Consider the following 27349-nt stretch of genomic DNA (forward strand, 5'->3'; position numbering starts at 1 on the left):
CTTTTCCTCACCTTTATTAGTTTTCTGAATATAAATGTAAGCTTGATTATCTTCTAGCTGCCTGTCAGGATACATTTGTGTAAATGTAATGTCTTTCCTTAGAAATCAAACTCACCCTTCAAAATGTGACAGTAAAAGATATTGTAGATATGTTGGTTAATTTAAATAATCTTCATAGTACACACTTGTGTCATTCTTTTGTCTTTTTCTCTTGGGAAAATCACGGGTAAAGGAAGATAGCTTGGGAGCTTTAGTTAACCAATTTTTAAAATTTTCCTTATGATGTAGGTAATAGGATCTAATTACATTTTAGTCAGCACATGAGTGGAGATATAAGTGTATATATGTAAAATTGGACATAATTCCAAATGATTTTAAGTACAAAAGCTCAAATATCCTCAAAGAAAAATTTAGAATTTGTGAATATAAGTCAGGTGTTACTTAGCTTCTCACAAACTATTAGTCCTTGTTATTTCTCTATTTTGACCATATTTCTTTTCTCTACCCTATAGTAGGGGTAAGTAGGTATCACTTAAATGAGGACAAGTACAGGCTGCTTCAAAATCTATATTTCAGCTGCTTCCTATACATTGTGGCACAATGTGTCTGGTCTGGATGCTGCACTAGAGTACTCTGTATCACTTTGTACAATGTAAAAGACAAAAGCCAATTATATAATAATACTGCTGTTGAGCTTATGTTCACCTGTCCAGTTTTCCAAAGATAAAAATATGCTGTTTTCACTTGGGAAAATAAGCTGGATATTGGTGCACCATTGTACTTGTAGTAGCCGAGAATTAAAATTCATAATGTATTAATTAGTTGTTAATTGCAGAACACCTGTAAAAACCACCCACATTTATTTATTGTTGCTTATTTATACTATTCACAAATGTATGATTTTTGCAGTCCTTCAGCATGTACTTAGATTATTAGAGAAGCTTATGTAATTTAAATCAAGTTTCAGGTAAGGAGAACAGAGTTACTGTACTAGTTAAAAACGATCCTCGTCTTTTCTCCTTTTTTATGTTATGTTATGTTTATTTAATTTTAGCACTAGTCTGCTGCAAGATTTTTTATATTTTAGTTTAAAAACTGTTTATTTTTATAGCAAAATATTCTAAGAATGCTTTTTCCCTTGTTTCTTTCGACATCAGAAACGTGAAAGAGCAAAATATGTTGCAAGTTTATTAGAGTTGAAAATATTATGTGATTGGGTTCACAGTAGTTATATAAAGGAAAGGAACATACAGACAGTCAGTGAGTTCTAAGGCAGTTTCAATAACAGTGCTAAGGAAAAGACTACTGGTTCAACTCTGGAATGTGAGAAACTATTTTTGGTTTGGTTTAGACCTTCATTGTTACAAATTAATCAACTGCTCTTTAAAGTCTAGAACTCATTAACTTTAGAAGTTTTACTGTTCCCATGACTGCACTTAACTTAAAATATTCAAGTTTTCTTTAGTAGCTCACCTTGATTCCATTTCTCTCTGTGGTCCACAAGTATCCTCTTCTCTCCTGCAGAGAAAGTGGCAGGATGTATTTACTCCAGATTTAATATATTTTAGGAGATCTAAATGTAGTATAAGTTTATAGCTCAGCTCTCACTATAAATCAGTAATTTCAGCCAAACTTGCACTTTTTGTGGGTACAAAGAAAATCTTGGGGAGGGTTTAATCCTATGGACTCTGCAGACCACAGTACTCACTGCGTTGGATACCTTATTTAAGTTTTAGTTTGGTCTGACTCCTAAAATGCCTGATAGTACCACAAAACTGCAAAAGATATATTTTAAAATAGTATGAGTTGTTTCCTTTTAATACTATTCTGACAGTTCAAATAAAGGTGATGGTAAGCTGCATATTTGGAGCATGATGTTGTAGACAGGATTTTAAGATGATTCTGTGGCTGCTATTATGCAGGAAACAGAATTCAATTACCAGAATAGCCCTTTGGCCTTGTAAAATGTAACTGTTGAGTTTATGCAGGTCTGTGTGTGACATTTCTCACTGGCAGTGCAAGTTACTGTCTCCTATATGACCACCCTGTATTGCATGCAGGTTGAAATGTAAGTCTGAGATGACTCCTACACCCTTGAAATGATGCAGCAGTCTCTAATGCCCAAAAGGAGACATTATTGGGAAAGTCCATCACAGAAATGTAGGAGAGAGAGACGTGACATGACTACCAAATGCACAGTTGCAGAACCTGTAGCTAAAATTCCTGGCTATCTCCTGGCATAGACCAAGTTATGTTTAACTGTGTAGGTGCTTGTAAACCTATTATTTGTACATGGGCTGCAACAGCTCTGATTTAAGAGGAAAAAAAGGGGAAGTGAAAAATGCACAGCAGTGCTTTGTAGTTTAACTATGAAGTTTGTATTAAGTTTCTTGACATTAGAATGAAGATTAATGATTGATATGTAGTTTGATCTGTTTCCTCACCCATGGAAGTTAGAACAGTGTTCAGATATGATGTACTAAAACAACATATATTATATATTGTGTGGAATAGTTGAAGCTACAGCCTTTACAGAACAGATTGAGATTTGTAATGAAAAGGAAAACTAAAATGAAAAAATATTGAGTGAACAGCAGGGCCCATTTGAGGTGATTACAAAGGATGTTTCTTTATTCTGTCTTTTCTTATGCAACCTGAAAACAGTAGCAGGGGGTTACAAGCAGAGTTCATCACAGAGTTGTCAATCACTGTCATTTAACGTTTTGCAATGGAAGATGTCTTTATTCAAGGACAGCTGGGCAAATCAGAGAAACAGATTTGCAGTTAGTAGTCTGTCCAGCCTACACTAAGCAAACAAGAACAGGGCAGACATACCGGCCTCTCACATAAAAATATAATGGACTCTGCTGACCTCAGTGCCCTTCATTCAGCTTCATTCTCAGTTGTATAAAAGCTTCACTACCCATTCTCAATTTCCTTTAATTACCTACATGATGCAGATAAGAAAATGAACCTCACTTACTTACAGTCAATGATCACAAACAGGAAATTAAGTAGGCAAGTTGTTTAAAATAAGAGGAGTGTTTTGGATGTAAATAAAACATGTGCTGGGGAAGAATTAGGAAAAATGCATTTTCAGGGGTGCCAATTGGTCTGGACTGACTTAGCTGATCCGCCTTCTTTCTGCTACTTTAAACTGCAAAGCAAAACTAAGTAAAAAATCTCCTTGGTAAATATTCTTTAAAATATCTTTGAAGGAGAAGCCAGTTAAATAAAAAGAGTGAAGCAAACATGCAGCCTTCTATAGGGCTTAAAAAGATTGTGACCTTAGGTTCAGAGAATAAATGACCACAGTTTTCACAAGAGATCTAGGAGAGACATCCAGGATTAAGCAGCAGTTGTCTTTATTCAGTCTTCGCTTCTAATCTGCAGTTGAGATATGAAATAAATTAATGACATTCTGGTTTTCTTTCCAAACCTTAATTTTTCTGATGGTTACCATTCCTTTTACAGTTTAGACGTAGTTTCCTTGCACCATTAAAGAAAATAGAAAATTTTGTGCTATCAGTTTTCAAGGAGGTAAAAAAAAACAGCTATCCAACTGCTTTTAGGAATTGTCAGAAAAGGTTCTATGTCTTAGGATATTAATGAGGGGATATGTTTTTTTGAAGTCAATTAGGCAGTTCAATTAGGTGTCCTAAAATTGCCATTTTTCTTTACCTCACTCTTCAGTGGTTACTGTTGTGAATATTTCATTAATACGCATTTGCAGGAAGTCTGATGAAATTGAAGACTAAAATGCAAAATACTGAATCTATAGTTTAAGAGGAATATAAAACCCTGAACACTTTAATTTAACAGTCTCTGCTAAGCCTGTAGTTTTGAAGACATTGCCCTTCAGGCTCCTCAAATGACTTTTTAATTTATGACAAAAGAAATACACTCTCTTAAATTACAGATAGAAAAGATATCACATAAAACTTACCTTACTTGCAAGTTTTATAATTTAGAAAGATCATTCTCACTCCAAATGGTATGTACACATGTACATGCACAAGAGGATTTTGTGAAGGGAAAAATTCCCAATTAAGTCACAAAACTGACTCTTTAGCCTAAATTATAGTTCCTAGGATGTTGCTGTTGAATTTTTTTCAAAGACAGTGGATTTCCCAAGCAGGAGAATTGGCATCTTTGCCTGGGATACCAAAACAGTTGTACTTGCTCCTCTCAGCCACTGTGATGATATAAATGTATAACTACATTTAGATTACATGTTGATGGGCAGCTCCTTTTTGCAACAGTGAGAAAGTTCTTACACAGCTTTCATTTTGGCATGAATAGCATTAGTCCCACTCTGGAACACAGAGAATGTTTTCACCATCTACTTAAAAGTTTGCACTTTGTTTTGATCACTCATCATCAGTTGCTTAGACACTGACTGCTCAAAATATTGAAAAAATATTTGAAAAGAACTGTATCGGAGCTATTTCAAAGCTACTGGGTTTTGAATGCCAAGAGAAAGATTTAAAAGCTGAAAACTGAAACTACGAGGTTTTGAGTTCTTTAAACCTAACCTTTACAATGTTTTTATGAGCCAATGAGGTTGGATGCCTGTGGGTCATCTTCTACTACTGAATCCATCCAGTTAATATATTTACTTCATTGCATTTATTTTCCTCTTCTCTAATGTTAGTATCAGCTATGTGAAAGAAAAAAAAGTTTAAAATCTATAAGTGTGTCAATGTTTGAGAATATTATATCAGTTATTGTTTTCCCATGTGTGATTTTGATAAATAACTTCCCTTTCTATACATTTAAATGCTGCTATCTTCGTGTTGAAATCTAACTGTAGTAAATTAAATGCATATACCTTTAATACCTCAGTAAGCAGTAATAGTTATTCTGAAGTTAATTATAATGATTTTTATTTTTTTTAAGAATGCTGATGAGTACACAGATCTGCCTGTGAGACACAATGAAGATCAGATGAACAGTGAACTGGCCAAACACCTTCCAATTGAAGTCAATCCCCATTCATTTGACAGTTCACACACAAAAACACACCTCTTGCTGCAAGCCCACTTCAGTCATGCCATGCTGCCTTGTCCAGATTATGCAACTGATACAAAGACGGTGCTGGACCAAGCAATCAGAATATGCCAGGTATTGTGATGCATTTCAGTGTGTAACTTGTTGGTTTACTGTTTATTGTTAGAGTGTTGTCATATTTTGAATATAGAACAATCTGAAGATTTCTTGCAATCTTGTAGAGAGCTGGTACCACATGGTATTATAGTGCCTTGTTTAGGGAGGAACTGGATGCCCATAATGGTTCCCATTTTACAGAACTGGCAGTAAACAAACTTAAAGACACTGGTTCTCTGACTGGAGGCATCTATTGCCTTATAATGACCTCTGCTTTCTTTGCAACAGCTTTCTATCTCTGTGTTGTGGAATGTTGTGAGAGTCATTCTGGCATGGCTGTGGTCCCTGCAGATTGTTAGGCTGATGTCCGAGAACCTATCTCCCCTGGGTACTTCTACTTTTCTAGCACCCAAAAGCACTACAGTGACTCCCAAGCACAAATACAGCATGTTTTGAAATCCGATTCAGGGTGAGATGTGGGGGTTTTCCCTAAGCTCCTCTAGCTAGAGCAAAGATACATCTTCTATGGCCCAATTATCACAGAGTCAAAAAGCTCATTTTTAAACGTAGATTTTAAACTCACCCTGGAGACCTGTGAATTTTTACAGTTGTACTGCAGTTGCAGCCCACAGAAACTAAACTGACCATGGAGAGTATGGATAACAACCAATCACAAGCACAGCTGCCACCTCAAAAGCATTTAAAGCAGCAATTAGAGTTTGGGATAGAGTGCTGCCATATCTGGAAAGCTCAGTTACAGTTACAGCAGGAAAGGTGAGCTCTAGCTGTCACAGGAAACAACTGACCCTCTGAGTCTCCTGGGAAGAATTCTTCTCTTTAGCAGAACTGCACAAGGACCCATTCACAGGTTCTTGAAGGTCAGGCAGCTTTCAACAAACTACTCTTTTTATGTTTCTGGGTTCAATATCCGTAAAATAGAGCCAGTACTTCTTTCTTCCTACAGTTTTTGTTTGCTCAAATGTTAATATCCTCAGTGATTTGTTTGTCAACTATCAAACAGAAGCTTTGTTCTTGTTTGAAGCCTGTTGGCAATATGGTAACTGCAAACATCATTGTGTCAAGCCTGGCAGTTTGTAAAACTGCTCTATGAGAAACTATTAATCAGTGCTCTAGACAGAGAAAATACTGTGTGCAATTCAGTCCAGCAATTTGGATAAAGCTCAACCTTACACTAATAAAAATAAGCTTAAAATACTAATATTGAATGAAGTAAAACTGAAATTAGGGAATATAAGAAGCAAATAACACCACAGATGTTACTGCTACACAATCCTAATCTTGGCAACCAGCAGTACTTGGATGCTAGTCAGTTTCAAACATTTCAAATCAGTAAAATCATGCTGCTGAAAGTGTAGAAACAGCTATGCCATATATTCCGTTATTAATAGAAAAAAGCATCAACTGCTCAGGTGAGAAAATTCACCTTTTGTTCAAAGAAATCACATACAATAATATACAAATCAATGTTTGTGGAGCAAGCATTAGGGATTTAATTACATATTTTGGGGAAAACTTAAATAATATTTTCAGTAATTAATTTGTTGTGTGTTTCTGATAAATGTATTTTCTTAATCCTGCTACTGCATCATGTGTATTTCAGAAGCCGTAATCGCTTAGGAAAAAAAAAAATCCAAAATATTTAACAGTTCCTTTAAACTGAAGGAGAGTTCAGAAAAATGCCATTCCATGCTATGCCTTGGCACTCCAACCTTCAGACTACATAATGTTATATATTCAGGCACCTTAAGAAAAAAAAAAAAAAAAAGCTTTAAAAAAACTTTATAAAAACTTTAAAAAAAAAAAAAAAAAAAGGAAAAAACTTGCAAGCACTCTTGTATTTTCAAGTTGGCACATGGTTTACATCTCTCAGGAGATTATTGGTTCCATCTTATTAGTCACGCTTTCCAAACGGAGGTTAAAGTTCCCAGAATCTAAGCAATGGACAGGGTTACACTTTCAGTACTGGTTGTTACCTTTTTCCTTAGCACTGACCTGCTGATGAACTCTGGGTCAGCAGAGGTAGAAAAAAAAGATGTTAGTTATGAGAAAAGGAACTGAAGCATGTTAGGATCCACTGATGAACAGATTCAGTGGATGTTGTTGTCTGTGTGTGTGAACACACACTTGCTCCTCATCAGACGTTAAATACAGCAGTGAGGCGGGAATTGGTTTTTGAGTTACATTGAATTTTTTATTTGCTTACAAATTATTTTAGTGCTGAGGTTGTATTCATATTGAGACCTGAACATGTGGGCACATGAATAACAGACTTTTCATATGAGCATTGCTTTTCTGTTACAAGAAAGAAAGATCTTCCAAAGAGCTTTTATGGGTAGTTATACAGCAGGCCTTTATCCCACGTCCTCTGCAGTGCAGATTTGCCATCTACAGCTATGATATGTAAGCAAGCCTCTTTCCATGACAGACTATTTAATTTCTCCAGTCTTGTGTGGTGTCTTTCACCTGAATCAGCCTTCCCTTCCATGGCTCCTTTCCTATCCCACGTTTTATTCCCCCTTCCATTTCTCCAACGTCTTCTGGGCTTTTTCATTGCTAGTGACTTCTGGCTGAGTATTGTTACTGGTCCAGCAGAAAACCATGTTACATAGATAAATGTAGCTGACAGATTCCACGTAAGATTCCACTATCCTTTAATGAAAAAATTATGCAGCAACTCTTAAATAATTTTCCCTAGATGTCTTAAAAGTTTTGGCTCTATGTTAGAATTCTCTTGTTTATACTTGTGATGAAATATTGAAGTCGTTAGCATTTAGCAGAATTTGGGGAGTTACGGTGCTGGCTTAATAAGGGAATGTAATTTTTAGCATAAAAAAGAAAGGAAGAAATACATTCTGTTACAGTTTTCCTATGGTTAATATTTGATAGATAAAGGTGGAATTCATTATAGCAAGTTAAAATTTAGTATTTACATACCCAGGATTAAATGCAGAATCTTTTCCTTTTACTGCAGAAATATGGGGAATAGCAGTGTATAACCTTTTGGGATGTGAATGCCTATCTGCTCCCACTCCCATCTCTGTAATGAATGGCCACTGAGGCATTAACTAGGCTGAAGGAACCCCCCTGCTCTGTGAAAACCTCAAGTTAAAATCTAGTTTGTTATCAGAGACAGGCTCTCATAGATAAAGCACAGAAGGTTCCCATGGTTCAAAAAAATTTGAGCCACAACTCAACTGTGTGACCTTGGCCAACTCATTTAATTTTTATTTGCCTCAGATACCTCTAGTACAATTACAATAGACAAAATATTTTCTCTTCAAGCCTAGCACTCTCTGTTATTTTTACTGAGAAAAGCTAGAAGTGCCATTAAGATTGTGCTGACCACTCCAGTAGCTTCTCAAAATCAAACATTTCTCCATTTTTCTAATATTTTTATAAAATATAATTATTATTATAAAGACAATACTCCACCTTTCTTTCCTATCTTATTTAAGAATACATGAAACTGAATCTAATCTCTTTTTTTGCTTTCTTTGTCAAGCCTTATATTTTGTGACTGTGTATTCAGCGATCAGTTCTTATTCTGCTGTTCTAAGACTATTGCCTATATTTGCATTAACTGAAATGGATAATTGAGGCAGTAATACCATCACTTTTAGATTCAGCAGGGCAGTCTCTTCTCAGAAATAATGTGACAGTTGCTGGCTTTGCATTGGAATTGGCCACAAGCCTCCACTTGTAGTATAATCGTTGATAAAATATTTTAAAATTGCCAGGAGTAGAACTGCCATGGAGCTCAGCCCTAACCTTTGAGAAGTGTTTACCTATGGATGTGTTAAACACATCTCAGTAGGGTAGCTGGGCATTGAGAGAAGATGGACATGAAAACAGATTCCAAACTGCAGAAGAAAGACTACTCTGCCTAGAAAATGTGCCTATCCCTGTAACAAGGATCTTGTAATGCTATCACTGATGCCCTGTCTTTCCCCACCATGTTACTCCTTTGAAGAATCTAATTTTGACAGGAAAGAAGAATACTCTTTGGGTTAAGCACTGTGTTTCCTTAGCTAGATGGTGATTGTATAATACTGCTTTAGCCATTCTAAAACAGTTGTTTCTGGTCATTTAAACTGCAACTTTTGCTATAGTTCTTATGAGAATCTTCTTTGTGGTTCAGAAATGTTCAGAATTGTCAAATACTGAACAAATATGCTGCCCAATTCAGCTAAGAGGTGGCTTATGTACTAAATACTTACTGTATATACAGTATAGACTGTGCTGGGTGAGTGATGGTGGCTCCTCAGAAGGACCAGTAGTACACAAAAGTAATTCTGACCATGCAAAGACAAAGGAGCCCATCTTGTGATCTTGGGACTCAAAGAAAGAGAATGTGCTTTGGCTCTACACTTCTCATCCTCCCCAAACCTCCTCAGATCATAACAGCCACTAAAACTATTGATTTGGAGAGCCATGTCCCTTGGATCTTTCATTTTTCTGCTTATGAGGAAGTGGAAAAGTTTTTAAAGGTCCTAAGAGTGGTTTGAGCTTATGTATTGCTTGTTGGTAGTGCAGGTGTGCCAATTGCTTGCTGGCAGGTGGTGGGAGTTACAGGAAAGGCCTATTTTACAATTGTGTAAGATTTGTCCAGAAGTGTCCAGGGAAAGAGCTTTTGTGTAATGGTTGCATTGGCAACTATAAATAAATGGGCAGCTTTACTGAGCAAAGGCAAGAGAATCAAATTAACTTGAGAATGCAGAGGATTACTCAGAAACAAGTGAAGAGCAGAGGCCACATCTCTCGAGATGCTACACATATTCTTTGTGTATGCAGTAATATTCCAGTGGTAGCACAATGTTTGCAATTTTACTTAAATACCGGCTGCTTTCATGGCTGTATGGCTATTAGTCCACATTAGGAGTGTGGAAATAATAGAATAATCAAAAAATCTTGTAGTGCTTATGCTGTACAACAGCGCTCACTGATGGATACTAAACATCAGTGGATCACTTTGTAGAGAAAGTACCTGGACATGTTGGGCTGCAAATGCTGCCTGCTTGTGTTGTGTAGGTATATATGTGGGTGAAGGGAAGGTTACCTTTGTGGTGTTGGAGTTTTGCTTGCTGTGGATAATCAGTGATCTGGTGTATGGAAGCATCTTGGTGGCAGTTTATTGATGATTTGGTGCTGCTTGTGCATAATCCCTCCCCCACCCATGACAAACCTTTTCCCAGTTGGGGCTGGAGGAAATGAGTAATGCTTAACCCATTTGTGTGATCAATTCACTTAAGCAGCTACTGTGAAATGTTAATCACAACTTTAATTTGTACTGCATTAGCATTTTGATTAACTTGTAGGCTTGCTAGCACACTTGAAGCACTTTTACTCATAGTTACAGCTCGGAAATGACTTTTTGATTAATTAAGTTTGTTAGACAGCAGCTGAGCTTCCTGAATGCTAACCTTAAGGGGCTAAAAGTTCAGGAGAAAGTTACTGGGAATAACTCTTGCTGTTGAAAAGGATTCTTGTGAATGCACTCAAATAATTTTGAATATTGACAAATATTCAAAATATTACATTCCTACTTAGAACCTGACTAAAATGTAAAGAGGACAGATTCATTATGAGAAAGATGCTGTGTGTCTTCCATGGTTTTTGGTCAATTTCTGTAATATTTGGAACAAACACCAGCTTAAAACATTGTTTATGTTAGGAAATTGGCATTTATTGCAAAGTAATTCTTATCAAAAACCTTTTGTTCTTTTTATAGTTCACTGGTATAGTAGAGAATATCAATTTATTAACTAATAATTTGAAAATAAATTTGCTATTGGGATTCAATGAGTTCTGAATGTTGAGTTAAGCCCTACTAAGTTTACATTGCTGGTATCACACCCTGTGGCTGCTTTTATTTCTGTAATACTATTAAAAAGAAATCAGTAAGAACCCAAGAGTTGCACTCCACTAAATGTAGACAGTAAATGGTTTGTCCTTTCCCTGGTCCTGAAAATACTAATAATGTTACTATGGAGGCTAAAGGATGAATGCAGGGATAGGAATCTTACGAAGCAGCTAGGAAGGTTGTAATTTGCATTCATCAGTGAGACCTTTATGATGATGGGAGAATGAAGAATTAGTCTCTCATAGGGGGTGGCAGAGCATATGGAAGAGGGGACTGGATGTGCTTGTAAAAAAAAGTGAAGTAGGATACAGAGGGCAGTATAAAAGGAGTGCCTCCTGAATAGGATTAATTACAACTTATTCTACAACTATACAACTACATCTCTGATGAAGTACAAGGCGGGGATGTTCTGTGGGCTGAAACTATGCAGCTGTGCAAGGGTGATTTAACTGATCTGAAAGAACTCCTCCCCCTCCCCAGTTTAAAACATTTCTAAAAAGTAGTTTTGGACTAGACCTCTGAATTTCAAAGGTTCTGTAGATACCTGTTTTACTGATATATAATGTACCAAAGGTAGTGACCTTAAACTCTCTCTAGTACTTCTTCAAGTAAATTCCAACTTTTCAAGTCAGTTGCTGTTTCTGAGATATGTAATTGAAGCATCATAGTCGTGATTTGTATAAAAACATGAAACTTAAACTACATGGCATTGCTTTAACATCTGAAAAAATATTTTACTTGTATTAGCAGAATATCAAGTCACATGTGGATCATAATATAATCTTATGTATTGGAAGGCTTCCTACATTTGAAGCATGTGCAAAAAAATACTATTATTCTGAATTCATAGGTTTTTAGGAAAATAGGTAAAATGCATACCCTTTTGTCTATTATCTATAAATATTTGTCACATAAATTCTGTAGTCTTAAACAGCTGTAAGTAGGCACAATTCTAATGATTTGAATAGATCTATGGATTTAAGCTCCTACATGTAACTGAAATTTAGTCCTAGACTAAACGTCAAATTCATGAGAAAAGCACTAAAGAAAGTGTCATAGTCTGTGAAGCACTGATACAAAAAATAAGATTAATCTTTTAAGAGTAGATGAATTTGAACCATGTAACTCACCCTGAGTTCAGCTGAAGTTTCAGCCTCATCATGAAGTCATTGCCACCGGTGGCATCACTGCAGGCACGCAACTTCTAGTTGAGTAGTCATACGTGTAATTCTTAACTGGAATGGCATTTCTTACACTTCTTTAGCTTGCCTCTGTATCCAGAGCAGTTATCATTATAGTTGCATTGACATTTCCCTTAAATATAATTTATCCACAAAATATTAACATTTATGTTTACAGGATTTAAGTTGAAATGCTTAGTATATTCAGAGTTATATGACAGGTGACTTCTAAAAGAAGAAGAAATTATTCTAAGCAGTATGCAGTCTCTGTTAATGAGATGCAAGCTGTATCACTTTTAACACTTCAATAGCTTATCTTAAAGGAAAAAGCTATTTAAGTCATTTGGATAGATCAGAAATTCTGCTAGTTTTAGTCTGGTCCCCTGCCACCTACCCAGTCATACAAGAATGATCCAGAGTATCTGACTTTCAAATGAAGGATGTGAAAGTAATACCAAAAACAGTACTTATAAAAACTTTGTGAAAAGTCTCCAGAATAAAGAATTTAGCAATTGGGATATTTTGCTAGCCAGAAAAATCTCCTAAATGAGTGGGGGTGAGTGGGGGATATGTTCATTATGGAACAATTTAGTATCCCAAATTATTTTGTGCACACATAGGGAGTGCTTAATAACACCAGAGAAAAGCAATATTTTGCTATCCGTGAGTGTGCTACACGTTTTCCACACCCTGCCTCCATCTTTGCTTCCCCTCAAACTAGGGAATTATAAACCATCATTTAAATTCCAAACATCAGTAATAACTTCGGCTAGAAAGAGACAGACTGTTAAATTGCAGCTTCATGTTAGACCAGAAAGGTACACTTTGATCAGTTTAAATCATTCCTTACCTAAGGATAAGCAGCTGCTGCTCCTGAAAATAAGATGAAAATTTGATCATAGATGCTGAGGGTTTCATCTTAATGCACTTCTGGAATGATGACAGCAGTAACAAGATTTTGATCCATACATTCTGACACTCAGTTCTGAACACCATCAGAATGAAAGTTTTGCCATAGCTGACAATATCTGCATCAGTGAGTTGTTGATCATTGGCGTTTTTGTGCTGCCCCAGCCGTGGTGATTAATAGGTCATTGCTTCCCACATTCGCAGGAGCCAAACTGTTATAGATAGTAACAGACAAAATGTAAAGGAGGTGTCACTAATTGCTATTATTACTTTGTAACTGTCCAAGTATGACATTTGGAAAGCTTAAGAGCTATTGCCTGAATCTTTAATGAAAACCCATCTCAGCATAGGCATCTGTTTTTATTCTGCTAAGCGCAGAAGGAGCTCCAAATAAGAAGATGGTAAACATATTTTCTGTTACAACAACCAATAATTCCCTTGACTCCATCTATTTACCCCACTTATTCTACTTTAGGTTAAAAAGTGGTGGGCTTGGAAGATTTTTTTTTATTATTATTATTTAATTTGTTGGCTTACCAAAAAATACATGGTTTGTTTTTGTTGGGGTTTTTTTTTCTGTAGTTAAAGCATCTTTACTGTTTCCTGTTTCACTTTTTGCACTCACTGTCCTCTTCTTTTAAGTTTTTCTGTGTGATGAAATTATCCTGTGTTAGTTTAAATTCTTAGGCTAGAAAGGCAGGTAACCAATTTGTGCCATTTCCCAATTTATAATAATACTTTTAATCTGTTCCAATCTTACCAGCTGTAAGATATTTAGAATTTATTTACTACTTTCCAAAATAAGGGCTTGAAAAGCCACAAGTTTCTATAAAATTATACTGGTTTTGACTTAAAAATAACAACAAATAAACAGGTAGCTACTAGATAAACTAGAAAGACTAAATACATTATTCATCAGATAACATAAATATTAAATACTTTAATTTTATTAGTTTGTATTATATTCTTTGTTTAGTTGCTTATTTTTACATTTGGAAATAGGAGAATTACTCAATTTGTTACCTTGAGTATTTATAGGAATTTCAGTAACCATTTAAGTATCAAGCATCTCTGTGTTTTACACTTAAGAGGAAAATGAAATGTGTGGAGGTTTCCAAGGCAGCACATGAAACAAGCCAACTTTACCATTGTTCTGACTTTTTCACAATGTCACTGTCTTGGATTTCACATCCAGATAGAGATGCTGTGAATAAATTCTATGGGTGAAGAAGCAGAAAATAAGGAGGAAAAGAGGATTTGCCATGTGGATTCATTATAACAATGTGGAACACAGAGTCTCACACACACAGGCTTTCCTTACTCCCTACGGGATATCTATCTGTAGGCCTCTATCAGTGTCTAGGAGATTTTCTATGTGAAAGGATCCTCCAGTTAATTTCAAAGTATAGCTGGTTTTAGATTTATCTTTCTCTTACATCTTCACTCTTCTTTTCCTCTTTTCAAACCTCTGTTTAAAAGGAAGGAGAGGGATAGATTAAAAAAAAATTAAGCAGTGTTATGTGTGTATCTTCAGAAGCATTCCACTGATATATATATTCCACTGATATATATAAATGCCACTACTTCATGCTGACTAAAAATACAATTTACTGTATTCTTCTTGTCACTCATGGAAAATACAGGATATCTGTGCACCCATTATTCTTCACATATGTACAGCAGTATCATCACTGGGGAACATGATGTTTCAGGCTGTCAGAATAGCAGAAAAGAACAAGAATCAGGTAGTGGAGGACAGGAGGCTGATACCAGACTGCCTTAGCAACACAGACTGTTCAGAAACACAGACTGTACTGTATGGATAATCTTCAATATCCTTTAAAATGTGAAATCAGATAAAGAGCGACTCACCTTGTAAGTTTCAAAGACTGACTCCAGTCTGATGCTGAGAACAATTTCCTCCTTATGTGAGTAAATGTTATGTGAGCCAACATATAAATCTGCAGGCCACAAAGCTGCTCCTTTCAAATGTGATTTCTAACATAATTTTATTTTATATTTGGTGAAAACAATCTACATGGAAATCACTTTGGCAAGCCAAGTGGAAAGACAGAAAATGGAAACCAGTAAGGTTTTGTTGTGAGATACTGGTTCTAGGGTCACTAGAAATGTTAGAGACTTTCAGGATGCTATGACTCTTCCTCCAAAAAATTAAATATTAAATCTAGATCTTTATAAGCTGAAAGGCCCTTTAGCCACAATTCATGAAAAATGAGACAACATTTGTGTAATACAGGGTAACACTTCAAATATTTTTCTAAGTGTCACTGATCTTATCACCCCAATCTGGAAAAAAAAACCTGTTGAAATTGCATTGTAAACTGCTAAAATAAACTGTGTGACTCAGCCAGGAGTGAAACTAACTTGTGTCTTTAAAGTCAGTATTTCTCCAGAATCAGTGTAATTTAATTGAAATAGCTCTGCATGTGTAAACAACTCCTTTGTTTAAAGAAGATTTCACTGTTTAGTTTGCCTTAAGTAAATGCTGCCTTTTGTTTGTCTGTAAAACATTTGATTAAATGTAAAGACTTACACAGACAGCTTTTCCTCATTACACTAGTGGCTGCAAAATAAGTTAAAATGGTGCAGGTACCTGCTGCCTAAGTAAGTATCAAACAATATCATTTGTGTTTACAAGATAAACCCATGGAAACATCTGAAACCTAGTCTTAAAATCAAACTACAACCCTCCTAACAGCAATATGGTATTTAAAAAGGAGTTGAAACCATTCAATATATCAGTGTTCCTTGCTTTGTTAAAAAAAAACTATTTTCTAGAATTTTAATCAAATTTTAATCATTAAATTCCCTCCATGGTAAACTACTGTTAAATATATGACTTTCTACTCCAATATGAATTAGAGTGCTTTAATATGAGGACCCTCGTTTTATTATGATTATATTGTTATTGAACAACAAAATAAGCAAGACAACTAATATAGCATCATTTTTTTCACCAGCTGAAATGCTTTCATTATTCATTATAACTCTTTTAATGTACTATAGACAAGGTGAATCCAAATAATTGCATTTACTGTTAAAAAAAGTTGAAACTAAAAATTCATGTTTGGTGCTTTTTCCCTTGGAAAAACTCTTAAATTCACTTTCAGACTAACCAGAGTGTAAGTCCAGTCAAGAAAAAAGCAAGCAGAGCCATTTTTTTCATGCCCATGGGGCCATTTGCAGTGCAAAATCCATACTGAATTAGCTTTAGATCTTCATGCTAATGATACTACCAGTATACCTCTTATTTGTACTGTCAAAATATGGGAAGTAGAAATGGAACAGAAACTCATGAGACATGGAAGCCAGAATGATTTTTAACACTTTGAAATCTATGTATAGCTGGATAGGGGGTGTTTGTTTGCTTATGTTTTCTGTGTACTTTGGGAAAGCTTTTCAGGATCAGGATAGAGATGCCAAAGGAGAGACAGCCAAATATCCCTCATTTTCAAGGCAGTCAACTGTTTACAATGAATAGGGTGAAATCCATTTTGTTTCTGATTGCTTTTACTCACCGTAGGTAAAATATAAACTATTTTGTAAGTTTTCTTCAAGATTTCAACTTATGTGTCAGTTGAACAAAACCTCAAATACCTCTATTAAGCTAAATTTTAGTGCTTTTATCTAGTCCAATTCCAGGGGTTTTTTAAGTACTCAGTTCAAATGAAAAAAATAATTGCTACTGACATCAGTATCAATTTTTGAACAAATGTAAATATATTGAGGGTGTTCTTAAATAGTTCAAGGATTTTTGAATAATTATGTAATTGTGAGAAAGCTCTCATGTCAAAATATAAATAAATACTGCCATTAATTGTAACCTTTTCTTTTACAGTAAATGTTGAGATTTTTTTCCCTTCATTCTGAGTTAGGTTATGTTAAAGAGCAGTTATTTTTAAGGAAAAGATCCTACCTTCAGTTCTCACCCCCAAAACCACTGTGTAAATTACCTTTTCAAGAGTGAGAACTGGTGACAATGATAGAGAATTTAATTCATCTTTTTTCAAGGTTAATTCCAAAGGTGCATAACTGCCATCAATAGAGATGTAAATTGTAGTAAACTCCTATGTTAAGGCTTAGAAATCACTGTATGTTAAACATTTATCAGATGATGTTCCTTGGATGAACCAGGTATGCAATTTTATTTGCGTTCATGTGTTTTTTATTGTGTGTCTCCTTTGCTTAGGCAATGCTGGATGTTGCAGCACATCATGGCTGGCTGGTGACAGCTCTGAACATAACCAACCTGGTGCAGATGGTGGTTCAGGGTAGATGGATACATGACTCATCCCTGCTTACTTTGCCAAATATAGAGCTCCAGCATCTTTACCTTTTTCGGTATGTAATTCTTTGAAGCATTAGCAGGTTTCCAATTTCTTTCCACTTCCCACTGCTGATGGGGCTTGAATGGCATTGTTGTGCCTGAGAATGTTCGTTAACGAATCAGAAGCAGAACTTGGTCTTTCACAGTGATGCTTTCCCAAATGGATTTTCTGTTTCTGTTTTCAATATTCATTGATTAATTAACCCCCACAGATTATTTTGAGAACCGTGATTCCCGACAAATTAACAAGAGACCACTGGAAGGGTTCCAAGTCCTAACAAATCTAACTCTGTATGTTAATTATCTCTTTATTTTAATCCATTGTGAAACTACATTAGTATCCATCCTAACATCGTAGATAACGCAAAGCTCTATAGATGCTTAGATGATGCAGTAATTAATGCTAACCAAAAATAAATGACCACTCTCTAAAAACAGAACGCAGTATTGAGTTTTACCACCAAAACAACTGAATACAAATGTTTGCTTTCTCTCCCTGGGCATATGTTTTGCTGTCTGTGTCAGGAAGTGGAGCCAAGGCCAAAGGAAGAGTGTACGTGGAGGTTACCAAGGACCTATCGAGTGTCTTCCCGAACTAATGGCTGCCTGTGAAGGAAAAGAGAATGTTTTTGCTTCCATTGTGGACAGTGAGTTGCCAGCAGCACACATTTCACAGGTAACACTTTCTATTTGTGACCATTATCATTGTGATTGGAAAGGAAGAGTAGTTGGGCAAAGAAATACTCTCTCTCCTTCAGTAAATACCATGTGACATTCTGTATAAAGTGCAACATATTCATTGGTCTAATTTCAAGGTACTGCTGGCTTTACAAAGGTTCTTCTCTGCCTGTTTTCTTAATATTATTCTCACTTATTCCCTGCTAAGCAGTAACAGACTGTATTTTGTGGCTGGTATTACCACATCTTTCTGCTCTAAAGATGCTTCTCTAGGTCATTCAATCTGCTGAGTGTTATCCACCTTTTCATAGCTCTGCACTAGGAATACATGCATTGCAAATGTCATCTTAGCTGGTTTCTGAAGTGGTCTGTCAAACACAGCATTTTCTGAGAATACTTTTAGTAAAAGATCCAGCACTCATTTTTTGTTTGAAACAGAAAAAGGAGATGAAAATTTCATACTTCACAGGGGGGAGAAAGAAAATACTATTCCAAAAATGTTGAGCTGCTAAAGTCTTGTTTTCAGTTTGATTTTCAAGGCATTCACAGCAAAGGATAGTTATATCCCCTAGCATTCATCACATTCTAAGTCTATTGATTTCAAATAAATGTAGGAAAGATGAAAACTTCAAAAGCTATACTTCAAATACTTCAAATGTTTTTATTAGAATGTTTAAAAGGACAGTTTGACTGTTCAGCTTCAGTTAAACCTTTTAAAGATATCCAAACAAGAAGTACTTAAATGTCTATAACAGACATCTGCATTTGTAACCAAATTAACATCAAAATTTTGAATTAAGAAAATGTATTGACATCAAAAAAGGCTTTCTTTAACAACAGATTTCTAACATAATACACATTGATTTCAGTCCAACTTTTAGATATGATAAAAAATTAGAACATTATTATAATTAGTTCAGGGAGAACTCAGAAGTAAACTTACTTAATTTATTTGCATAAATTGCCATTCTGTTATCTTTAAAAGAAAATGCAAATTGGCTCTGTCTGATATGATGATGGTTATTTGGCTCAAAAGTGCTTCAATTTGCGTAGCAATCTGGTGTCGTCTCTGCAGTGAGGCGATCCCAGGTAACATACAAATCCTGAATTATTCCAGAAATTAGTATGTTTAAAGCATCAATTTAAGTGCTAATTGCAGTAGTAATGAGAAAAAGCAGTACTACTGTGAGATTTGCATCTACTGCCCCATCAGTATGCCTGGAACGGCTGCTGACTGGCAGAGGATTTGGCTGCTAATTAAATAATTGTATGCATGGCAGTGTTCTCGTCTGATTCAATAGATGAAGATTAATCCTCAGATAAATATGTTTGGCTGGTATTGAAATGTCTTAGCAGTTTCTTCAAAAATAGCTTGTGTGTATGTGGCGTGTACGTTCACACTGCGAATGACTCTGTGCCTCTATACATCCATGTTTGTAAATACAGATGCATATAAGAGGGAAAAACATAATGTCTTGCCATCGTGTGAGGAGAAAGTTTCGTTTCCATGAGCTGGGAATAGCTGTATTGGGTATAGCAAAGCCATGACTGTGTTGTGCAGGGCATCACAAATGTGAAAGCTTTATACCAGTATGTTAGATTCCTTGCAGTATTTTTTACAGGGGAAAAAAAAAAAAAAAAAAAAAAAAAAAAAAAAACACAACCACCTATTGTAATACCTTGTACAGAATTAAAGTTCATATTGAGACTGCCTGTTGAGCATCTTCATATGTGAAGTCTTTCAGTGCTCACACAGACAGGAGCCAGCCAAGAGAAAAAATCTTCAGCATCTGTATTCTATGTTTTCTATACAGAAAGAATATCAGACTACAGAGTCTAAGCTTAGTCTTCTGGCACCAGACATGAACAGAGTCAAATAAAGTGGTAAATATGCCACTAAATTGCCAAAACCATTTTTTTCCTCAAAAACTGTTTACTTCTCACTCAAAGTATATTGAAACCATATCTTAAAGCTAAAGATTACTAGCAAGAAACTGGTAAATATGGTTTAAGCTTTACATAAATTTCAGGTAGGTGGGAAAAGGAAAAAAATTTACATTTGGAAAGAAGAAAATGCCTTTTAAGCAGATTGGTAATTAATTTTTAAATAGCAGCTCTTGAAGCTCATGGATTTGGAATATTAGGCTAGGTCCTGGGGAGGCAGATTATTGGCAAAAATACTAATGATGTTCCCAAAGGTTTGTGAAGAATTTTTCATTTGGTTATAATTTGAATCTGTCAGCTTGGTAGATAAATATATATTTATGGTATATACATGCATGCATATATTGGATATGTTGACATATTTAAAAGGAGGTGATATGTGCCTGTGTCTCCCTATACAGCAAAAAAGCCAGTAAAATTGTCAAAACAATACCTAAGCAACATGGAAGCCTGAGTTTAATTTTACAGAATTTAGGATTATAATTCTAAACATCACTGAAAGTCAGGGGAGCTTTAAAAGCTGACAACCTAAATTCAAACTATTTAGACTAACCCCACTCTTTGGTCAAAGCTCTGTGTTTCAGTGATTCGTTGTGAATCACATTTCTTTAACAAATCTCTTTCAGTTTCTAAGTCACTTAGCCATTAAGCACCTTTAAAAATATTGAATTGATACTGATATTTTTGAAAGAGAAAAAAGAAACTTCAAGGTTGAAAATAAATAAATATTATTTCTACTATAGTATTGTCTACCTTTAGTCTGTAAGTATCTGTGTTCCTATCATCTTTTTTTTCATTTTCACCTGCCTACTACTTGACTTTTTTCCTTAGTGAGAAAAGTATTTCTTCATTTTCCCCACATTGCATGGATGATAAAAAGGCAGTGCATACTGTATCACTGATCAAGCAGTACTAGCTTTGCCTTTAATTTTCAAATACACAAGACTTGATAAATCAAGGAATCATAGAATCCTTTAGTTTGGAAAAGACCTTTTAAGATCATCAAATACAATTGTTAATAGCTTACATGGGATAACTTATTAAATCTACTTCTTATCTAATTAGAAAGTTACTCAGAGTTACTTTGCTTTGTTTGTATTGTGAAAGCTGTGTGAGGACATGACAGCCTTTGACAATTATTAGATTATGTTGGGGTTGTGTGGTATAAATCAGCCCAAATCATAATCTTAACCAGACTATGGTGAAGGTAACAGGTAATGCTACTTAAGGAGTTAATAAATTATGGTCTCTGCTGAAATTAAACTTTGTTCTAACATATTTGTGACAGGTCTTGTCCTTTGAGACACATAAAAGCTTACAAGGTAAATGATATCTAAAGTACAATCAAAGAGGTGATCACCAGGTTGGTTTACATCAGGGTGCCTCTCCTGATCTCAGCAGAAATACCCTGCTTAGATGCACAGAGACTCTCACACAGTGGGTCTGTAAAGTTCCTACCCTAAATTTCATCTTAAAAACCTTTACATCCAATGTAAAATCATTTGCCAATTGAGATGTTACTACTCCAGTTGTCATCCATGTGATCTGCTGGAGGTGGGTTTAGTAGTCTTATGTATTAAATATATCAAAATCCTGGCAACGATTTACTTAAGAATGTTGGTGTTGTAAGAATGTTGTAAGAATGTTGGTGGTATTTTTTTCATCTTCTTCAAAGTGCTGCCTTTTTTTCCCCATTTCCTTTCAGAACTGGGACCAAGAGAGAGATATTTTTTCTTAAAGTCCTAACTGTTTAGTTTCTGTTACAATTTTCCTGTTGTTTCCTAGCTATCTTTACAAATGCCAGTGTAATTCATCTCTGTCCCCTGCTTTTACACTGCAGCTCCTGAGCACTCACAGCTGGGCCTTCCCACCTTCTGCACTGAACAGACACAGGTGTTCATGCAATACACAGAAGAGGAGAGGGAGATTAGTTTGTAGTTGAAACGAGTTTTCTCATTCAGTTTAGCCAGGCTCTGGTAATGCAGCCATTTTAATCTAAATAAGTCTGTGCTGCAGCCAAAATGGGCAGTCCTGCCCTCCCTGTGCCGCTTTCACCTCCCCTGACTGACCCAGCTCACCACACAGCTGCACAAATGCTGTGTCTGCCTCAGGCAAGGAGGTGGGAATGAGCGTCTGGGGATGAGCGGAGGAGGAGGAATCCTATCAACCCTCTCACTGACAGTCAAAATGGCCCGTAGCCAATAGTGGCTACGTGAATGCTTGTGCCAGCAGGGGAGGAGGCTGGACCACTTCCTTCAGTGGCACTGAAGGCTCATGCTTACTCAGAGTCGCAGGATTAGAGGATATGTTGCCACAATCAGCTTTAAGCTGATCTAAGTTCATGCTGTCACCAAAATGATTAGCAAGTTGATCCATCTAGCTGCACAATCCCAGCATGGCAATGCCAACATACCGGGGATGGAGAGGGGCACAGTGAGCTGGTGAGGAGAACGCTGGAGAGAGAGACAGCACCACCTTTCCTAGGGCAGCGTGACCTTAGGTCTGCTTGGCCTGGCTGCTGTATCCCTAATTATGTATTGACATACACTATTATTGTCAGTATGACTCCATGTACTATTATTGTCAATATGACTCGTGGCAATCATGTCTGCAAAAAGCAAACTGAGCTTTCATTAGGCCCCTAGGCCTTCCAGCACAGAGAAGGTAATCAGACACATCGAGCAAAATCTAAATGAAAATACATTTTGTTGAAACATTACATGGTCAAACCTATACCTGAAAAGTAAAATATGCTTTAGTCTTTTTCCAGATAAAACATTTCTGTTCCATGCTGTTGTCCACGTGACTGTGCCTACCCTCTTCATTCCCACAAGTTCCCATTTTGGCATCAAATGTTTCTTTACCAAGACCAATATTCTTATTTCTGTCTTCTCCTTCCTACTCTCCAGCTTTTCATATGTGCTGATTTCTGTTCTTTTCTGGGAGTGGAAGAGAAAGATGGCAGGGCAGAGGGTGATTCTTGGTCTTTTGTTTTTTTCTTTCAGTGCCATCCTCATCTATCTTTTCAGCCTTAGAAAGGCCACAAATAACTGCCTCCATTCCACAGCCAATCTCATTTCTTTTTCCTAACAAATTTGATTGCATAAACATGCTGTGCTGATTTTCTTTTTTACTAAATGAAAGCCTACATTGCTCCCTTCCATTTTTGTCACAGCTTCTCAGAGCTTTTTTTCCTTGTCTGATAGAGACCACAATGAGAGAAACATAGGGCTGCATATTCAAGATGCCTTTTTAAGGCTAAGAAAGTGTCATGTTGAGCTACACAACCGTTCTCTGCACAATGATGAGAAAGTTGAGGACCTGTTGTAGTTCAAGAGAAACCACAGGAACTTAAAATTCCTCAGGAAGCCTCTTAAGAAGGAGAGTTCATGAAGATTGATGCAAGAAAACCTCAAAAAAATAATAGGGATAACTTTGGATATGCAGTTGAACTTTTGGTTAATTATCTGAACTGATCCTCTGAACTCTCTGAGGTTTGCCTATTGCTAATTAGCACTGCAGTGACTTGTTCTTTATGGATTATGCTAAGGAAGTTTAATTTAAAACTTAATTATACTAGTTTTTAAGTGGCTTATAGGGAAAAAATACTTTAATCAGGAGCAGTAAGGAATTTTTCCTGTGTTCAGACATCAGTAATCTTAGTAAGGCATGTGTAACATGCTGGAGGAGTTTCACATTTGTTTTATTTGCTAGGAAGAAAGTAGCATAAGAGGTCAATGAGAAGTATTTTATGCTTATGCTTGAGAGTTGTACAATTACATATATTCTAATACACAATAAAATATTAATATAGAATAAATATGTAGACTGTGCATTGAATTGTTATTGTTAGAGTGACAGTGATTGTATAGATTACCTTGTAATCCATAGGGATCTGGTTTTTCTACAGGCTTGGAATTTCTTGTGCCGTTTGCCAATTCTAAACGTCAGTCTGAGCATTAAGGGCAGCTGGGATGATGCAGTTCAGCCACAGAACGAGGTACCTGTTCCTCCTTTGACAACAGACACACGAGATGACAAGACATGGATCAAACTGCATGCTGATCAAGAGTATGTGCTCCAAATAAACCTGCACAGAACCCAGATGGGGTACCAGGTAGACTTGTTTATCATTTCCTTCCCAAGTGCACAAGTGTCCAATAATCCATTTACATTGTCTATGATGCTTTATACAGTATAATAGGTTTCTTTGTGGTTTATTATGTAAGTTATAAACACTTTCAAAGCCTTTTCTGTATTCATAGTGAGGAAAATTTTTTTTCAGGTTGCAACAGGATAGTAAGTAGGCTCTTAAAGTAAAATCCTAGACCAAGTCAATGAAAAAAATCAAACTAATTTATAAGCTTTCCAGTTACATTCACAGGTGCTTCCAAACTGCATACCAGACTCACACCTATAAATATGTTTCTATTCATAACACATCCTCGGGCCTTTACTGAGAATATTTTCCTTATATTTTGCATCAGATGCTTTTTTGAACAGCTCCTAGAACAACTTCCACATACAATTCTTTCCCACTACAATTCACCCACCTACATTTCAGTCCCAGCCCTTTGCCCATTTAAAGCACATCTCATTGCCTACTGGGGTGGTCAGCTTGCAAACCCTCAGCAAATCTTGGTGTGCCAAGCCAGAAACTCCAGGAGCTACAGTGTTTTCCAACTGCTCTGCCCCAGCAGCAGTACCTGGCTGTAACTGTTGTCAGCTCTGAGGAGAGCTGGACCTGTCTTCATGTCAAGCACTGCTCACAATGGAGCTGTCACTCACTTATCCAGGCCTTTTTCTGTCATTTACATACCATGAGCAGCATATGGACCAGCAGGATTATAATTTTGTTAATTAATTTCTCTAACATTTCAAATAATTAAGAATTATAATTACCAGCGTTTTTGTTAAGATGCAAAGAGCTCAAGATAAAAGTGGAGAGCAGTTTTAGGTGTTACGTCTGAGGCACTTATGACAATTTCATTTTGATAATAATGGAGATGCATGTGTCCTGTTGAAAATCCTGATGTTATCTTATATTAGTTAAGAATTTTACATGTGAAAAGTATTCTTGTTTCCCAAAAGACTTTTTGTCCTGACTACAGCAGATTCACCATAGTTGCAAGGGGAAATTGTCTTATTTTAGGGAAGAACAAAGGGCCAAAGCTCATCAATACATCATTCTATTTGCTGTGCCAGTTACTGGCAGAGATTTTTCCTAAGCAGAAGCCATGGAAGTGAAAGGAACAGAAGCATTTCATGCAGTGATCACTATTTTATAAACCTCTCCTAGAATTTGATCCCTCTTTTGTAGAAAACAGCTGGATCAAGCTGTTCCTAAAGCTTTATTGCTGTGGGGGTGTTTCTTCTTCCATATAAATCTTCAGTAAAACCTTTCCATCTACAAAACACAAAATGAATGTTGATTGAGTGTGCATCATTCTGTCTTCAGCTTCCAGAAATAAAGTCACTGTCTTAAAGAATCACTGAAATAATCTTTCCTTTTGCTGTATCAAACTCAAATAAATACCTTAAGTGCTGGTTTTGTCTTTATATTAATCTTGAATAAAATTTATTAGCTTTATTTAAAGATGTTAGGTTTACAACTAACCCTTCTGTATTTGGAATATATTAGATAAAATTACAGAAAGGGAATAATATTTCCATTCAAGTTTTAGTAGTTTACAAAATAAGTGGAATAATATCTTGTATTCTGGATTTTTCTCTGTGGACTGTGATTTTTTATTTTATTTTTAAACACTTCTTCTGGAAAGAAATAACACTATTTTACTCTGGCTAAATTATAGCCTTACCTAACAATTGACAGCAATGTTGTCTTGAGGTGGTTTTCATTCAAGGTAAAATATCATTTTGGAAAGGCGATTTCTAGTTTTCCTAAGCTGTTTCTTTTCCCCAACAGGGAAAGCAGGACAGTAAAGCAGTGGCTCCTAGATTCCCCAAAGTAAAGGATGAAGGATGGTTCTTGATATTGGGAGAAGTTGATAAAAAAGAACTGATCGCCCTGAAAAGAACTGGATATGTCAGAAATCGAAATAGTGTTTCCCTTGCTTTTTATACTCCAGAAACTCCTGGAAGGTATGACAAACTCTCAAATTCTCTTAGTTATTATGTTTTCCAAGTAGTCAAGACCCAATTCTCAAATTAACAATGCTGCTTTTACTTTTCAGGTGTATCTACACCCTGTATCTCATGAGCGACAGCTACCTTGGCATGGACCAACAGTACGACATTTACCTGAACATTGTACCAGCACAAGGCACCACAGAGGGGACTGAGACCAGGAGCCACCTGGCTCTGAAGTCAGGCTGTCTGGAAAGTCCAGTCAGTCAAAAGAACTGATCCTGCAACTAAGACATCTGGTCATTCTGGGACATCCAAAAATGCATCTGCCTTAGTGGAACCAACTTCAAACCTCAAGACAACAGGGAAACTGAAAGTGACTGCTGTATTAACTCTGACACCGAGTTAGCCACAGTGGCCTTACTCCTTTATGAAGATTTGTCTTTTCTTGTTTTATCTTTCTTCTCTCAGAAGTCAGATCGTTAGTTGAATTTTAAAAATCAAAATAAAAGACTTGAACAATACTGCAATTTGCGTAAATTCAGGGCTATTGTCTTCATTTTGAAACATGTTCTTTAGCCTGTCTATTAATAGAATTAAAATAGTCAACTTTTTTAATTTATAGGGAAAAATACAAAATTTGATCTAAGAGCTGCTCAAAATATTGATGGATGTGTTATATTTCATGTTTAATAAAAAATATTCCCAGAATGTCTTGCACTGTATTTTTAAGCATAAAATACAAGAGATGTAGTAACAAAATTTGCTCTTCAGGTATAGTACATTTTGAAAATGATAATCAAAAGAAAAATTGCACAAATTTAAATTAATTATATGAGCAGTAAATCTGGTTATAAGGGCAAGGTAAATCATAAAAAATATTTTCAGTATAGCAATTATGCAATTTATGTAGATAATTATTAAAGTGTACTCTTTACATCTATGTACATACATATACACACACACATATATATTACATACTTGCAATTTCCTTAGTGTCTTTTACTGAATTTTGTAGGACTAAGGCATATAAAATTGGGTGTCTTGTCCTAGGGCTCAGTGCTAAAGTGGGTGACTAACTTCTGTAAATAAGGGAGCATGAGGCTCCAAAAATGAGAGTTGCAACAGGAGGCATGATGAGCAATGAACAGTTCTGCCAGGCAAAAGGTATTGTCTAAGAGATGCCCAGCTCTGTGAAAGTACTTGCAAGGCATA

The 27349-nt window shown here is 36.0% G+C and overlaps 1 protein-coding gene across 1 annotated transcript in view; it reads left to right on the forward strand.

Annotated features, from left to right (window-relative positions):
* Window positions 1-26886, forward strand: part of ASCC3 (activating signal cointegrator 1 complex subunit 3) — a 253462-nt gene extending 226576 nt beyond the window's left edge. Inside the window, exons 36-41 of the mRNA XM_083857723.1 lie at window positions 4900-5124; window positions 17288-17439; window positions 17951-18101; window positions 23958-24164; window positions 25974-26149; window positions 26242-26886. Of these exons, the coding sequence (XP_083713849.1) occupies window positions 4900-5124; window positions 17288-17439; window positions 17951-18101; window positions 23958-24164; window positions 25974-26149; window positions 26242-26413 (1083 nt within the window). The 3' untranslated portion in view covers window positions 26414-26886. The remainder of the gene's footprint in view (window positions 1-4899; window positions 5125-17287; window positions 17440-17950; window positions 18102-23957; window positions 24165-25973; window positions 26150-26241) is intronic.
* Window positions 26887-27349: the final 463 nt, after the last annotated feature.

The sequence above is a fragment of the Zosterops lateralis genome, assembly GCF_965231275.1.
Source record: "Zosterops lateralis genome assembly, chromosome: 3".
NCBI lineage: Eukaryota > Metazoa > Chordata > Aves > Passeriformes > Zosteropidae > Zosterops > Zosterops lateralis.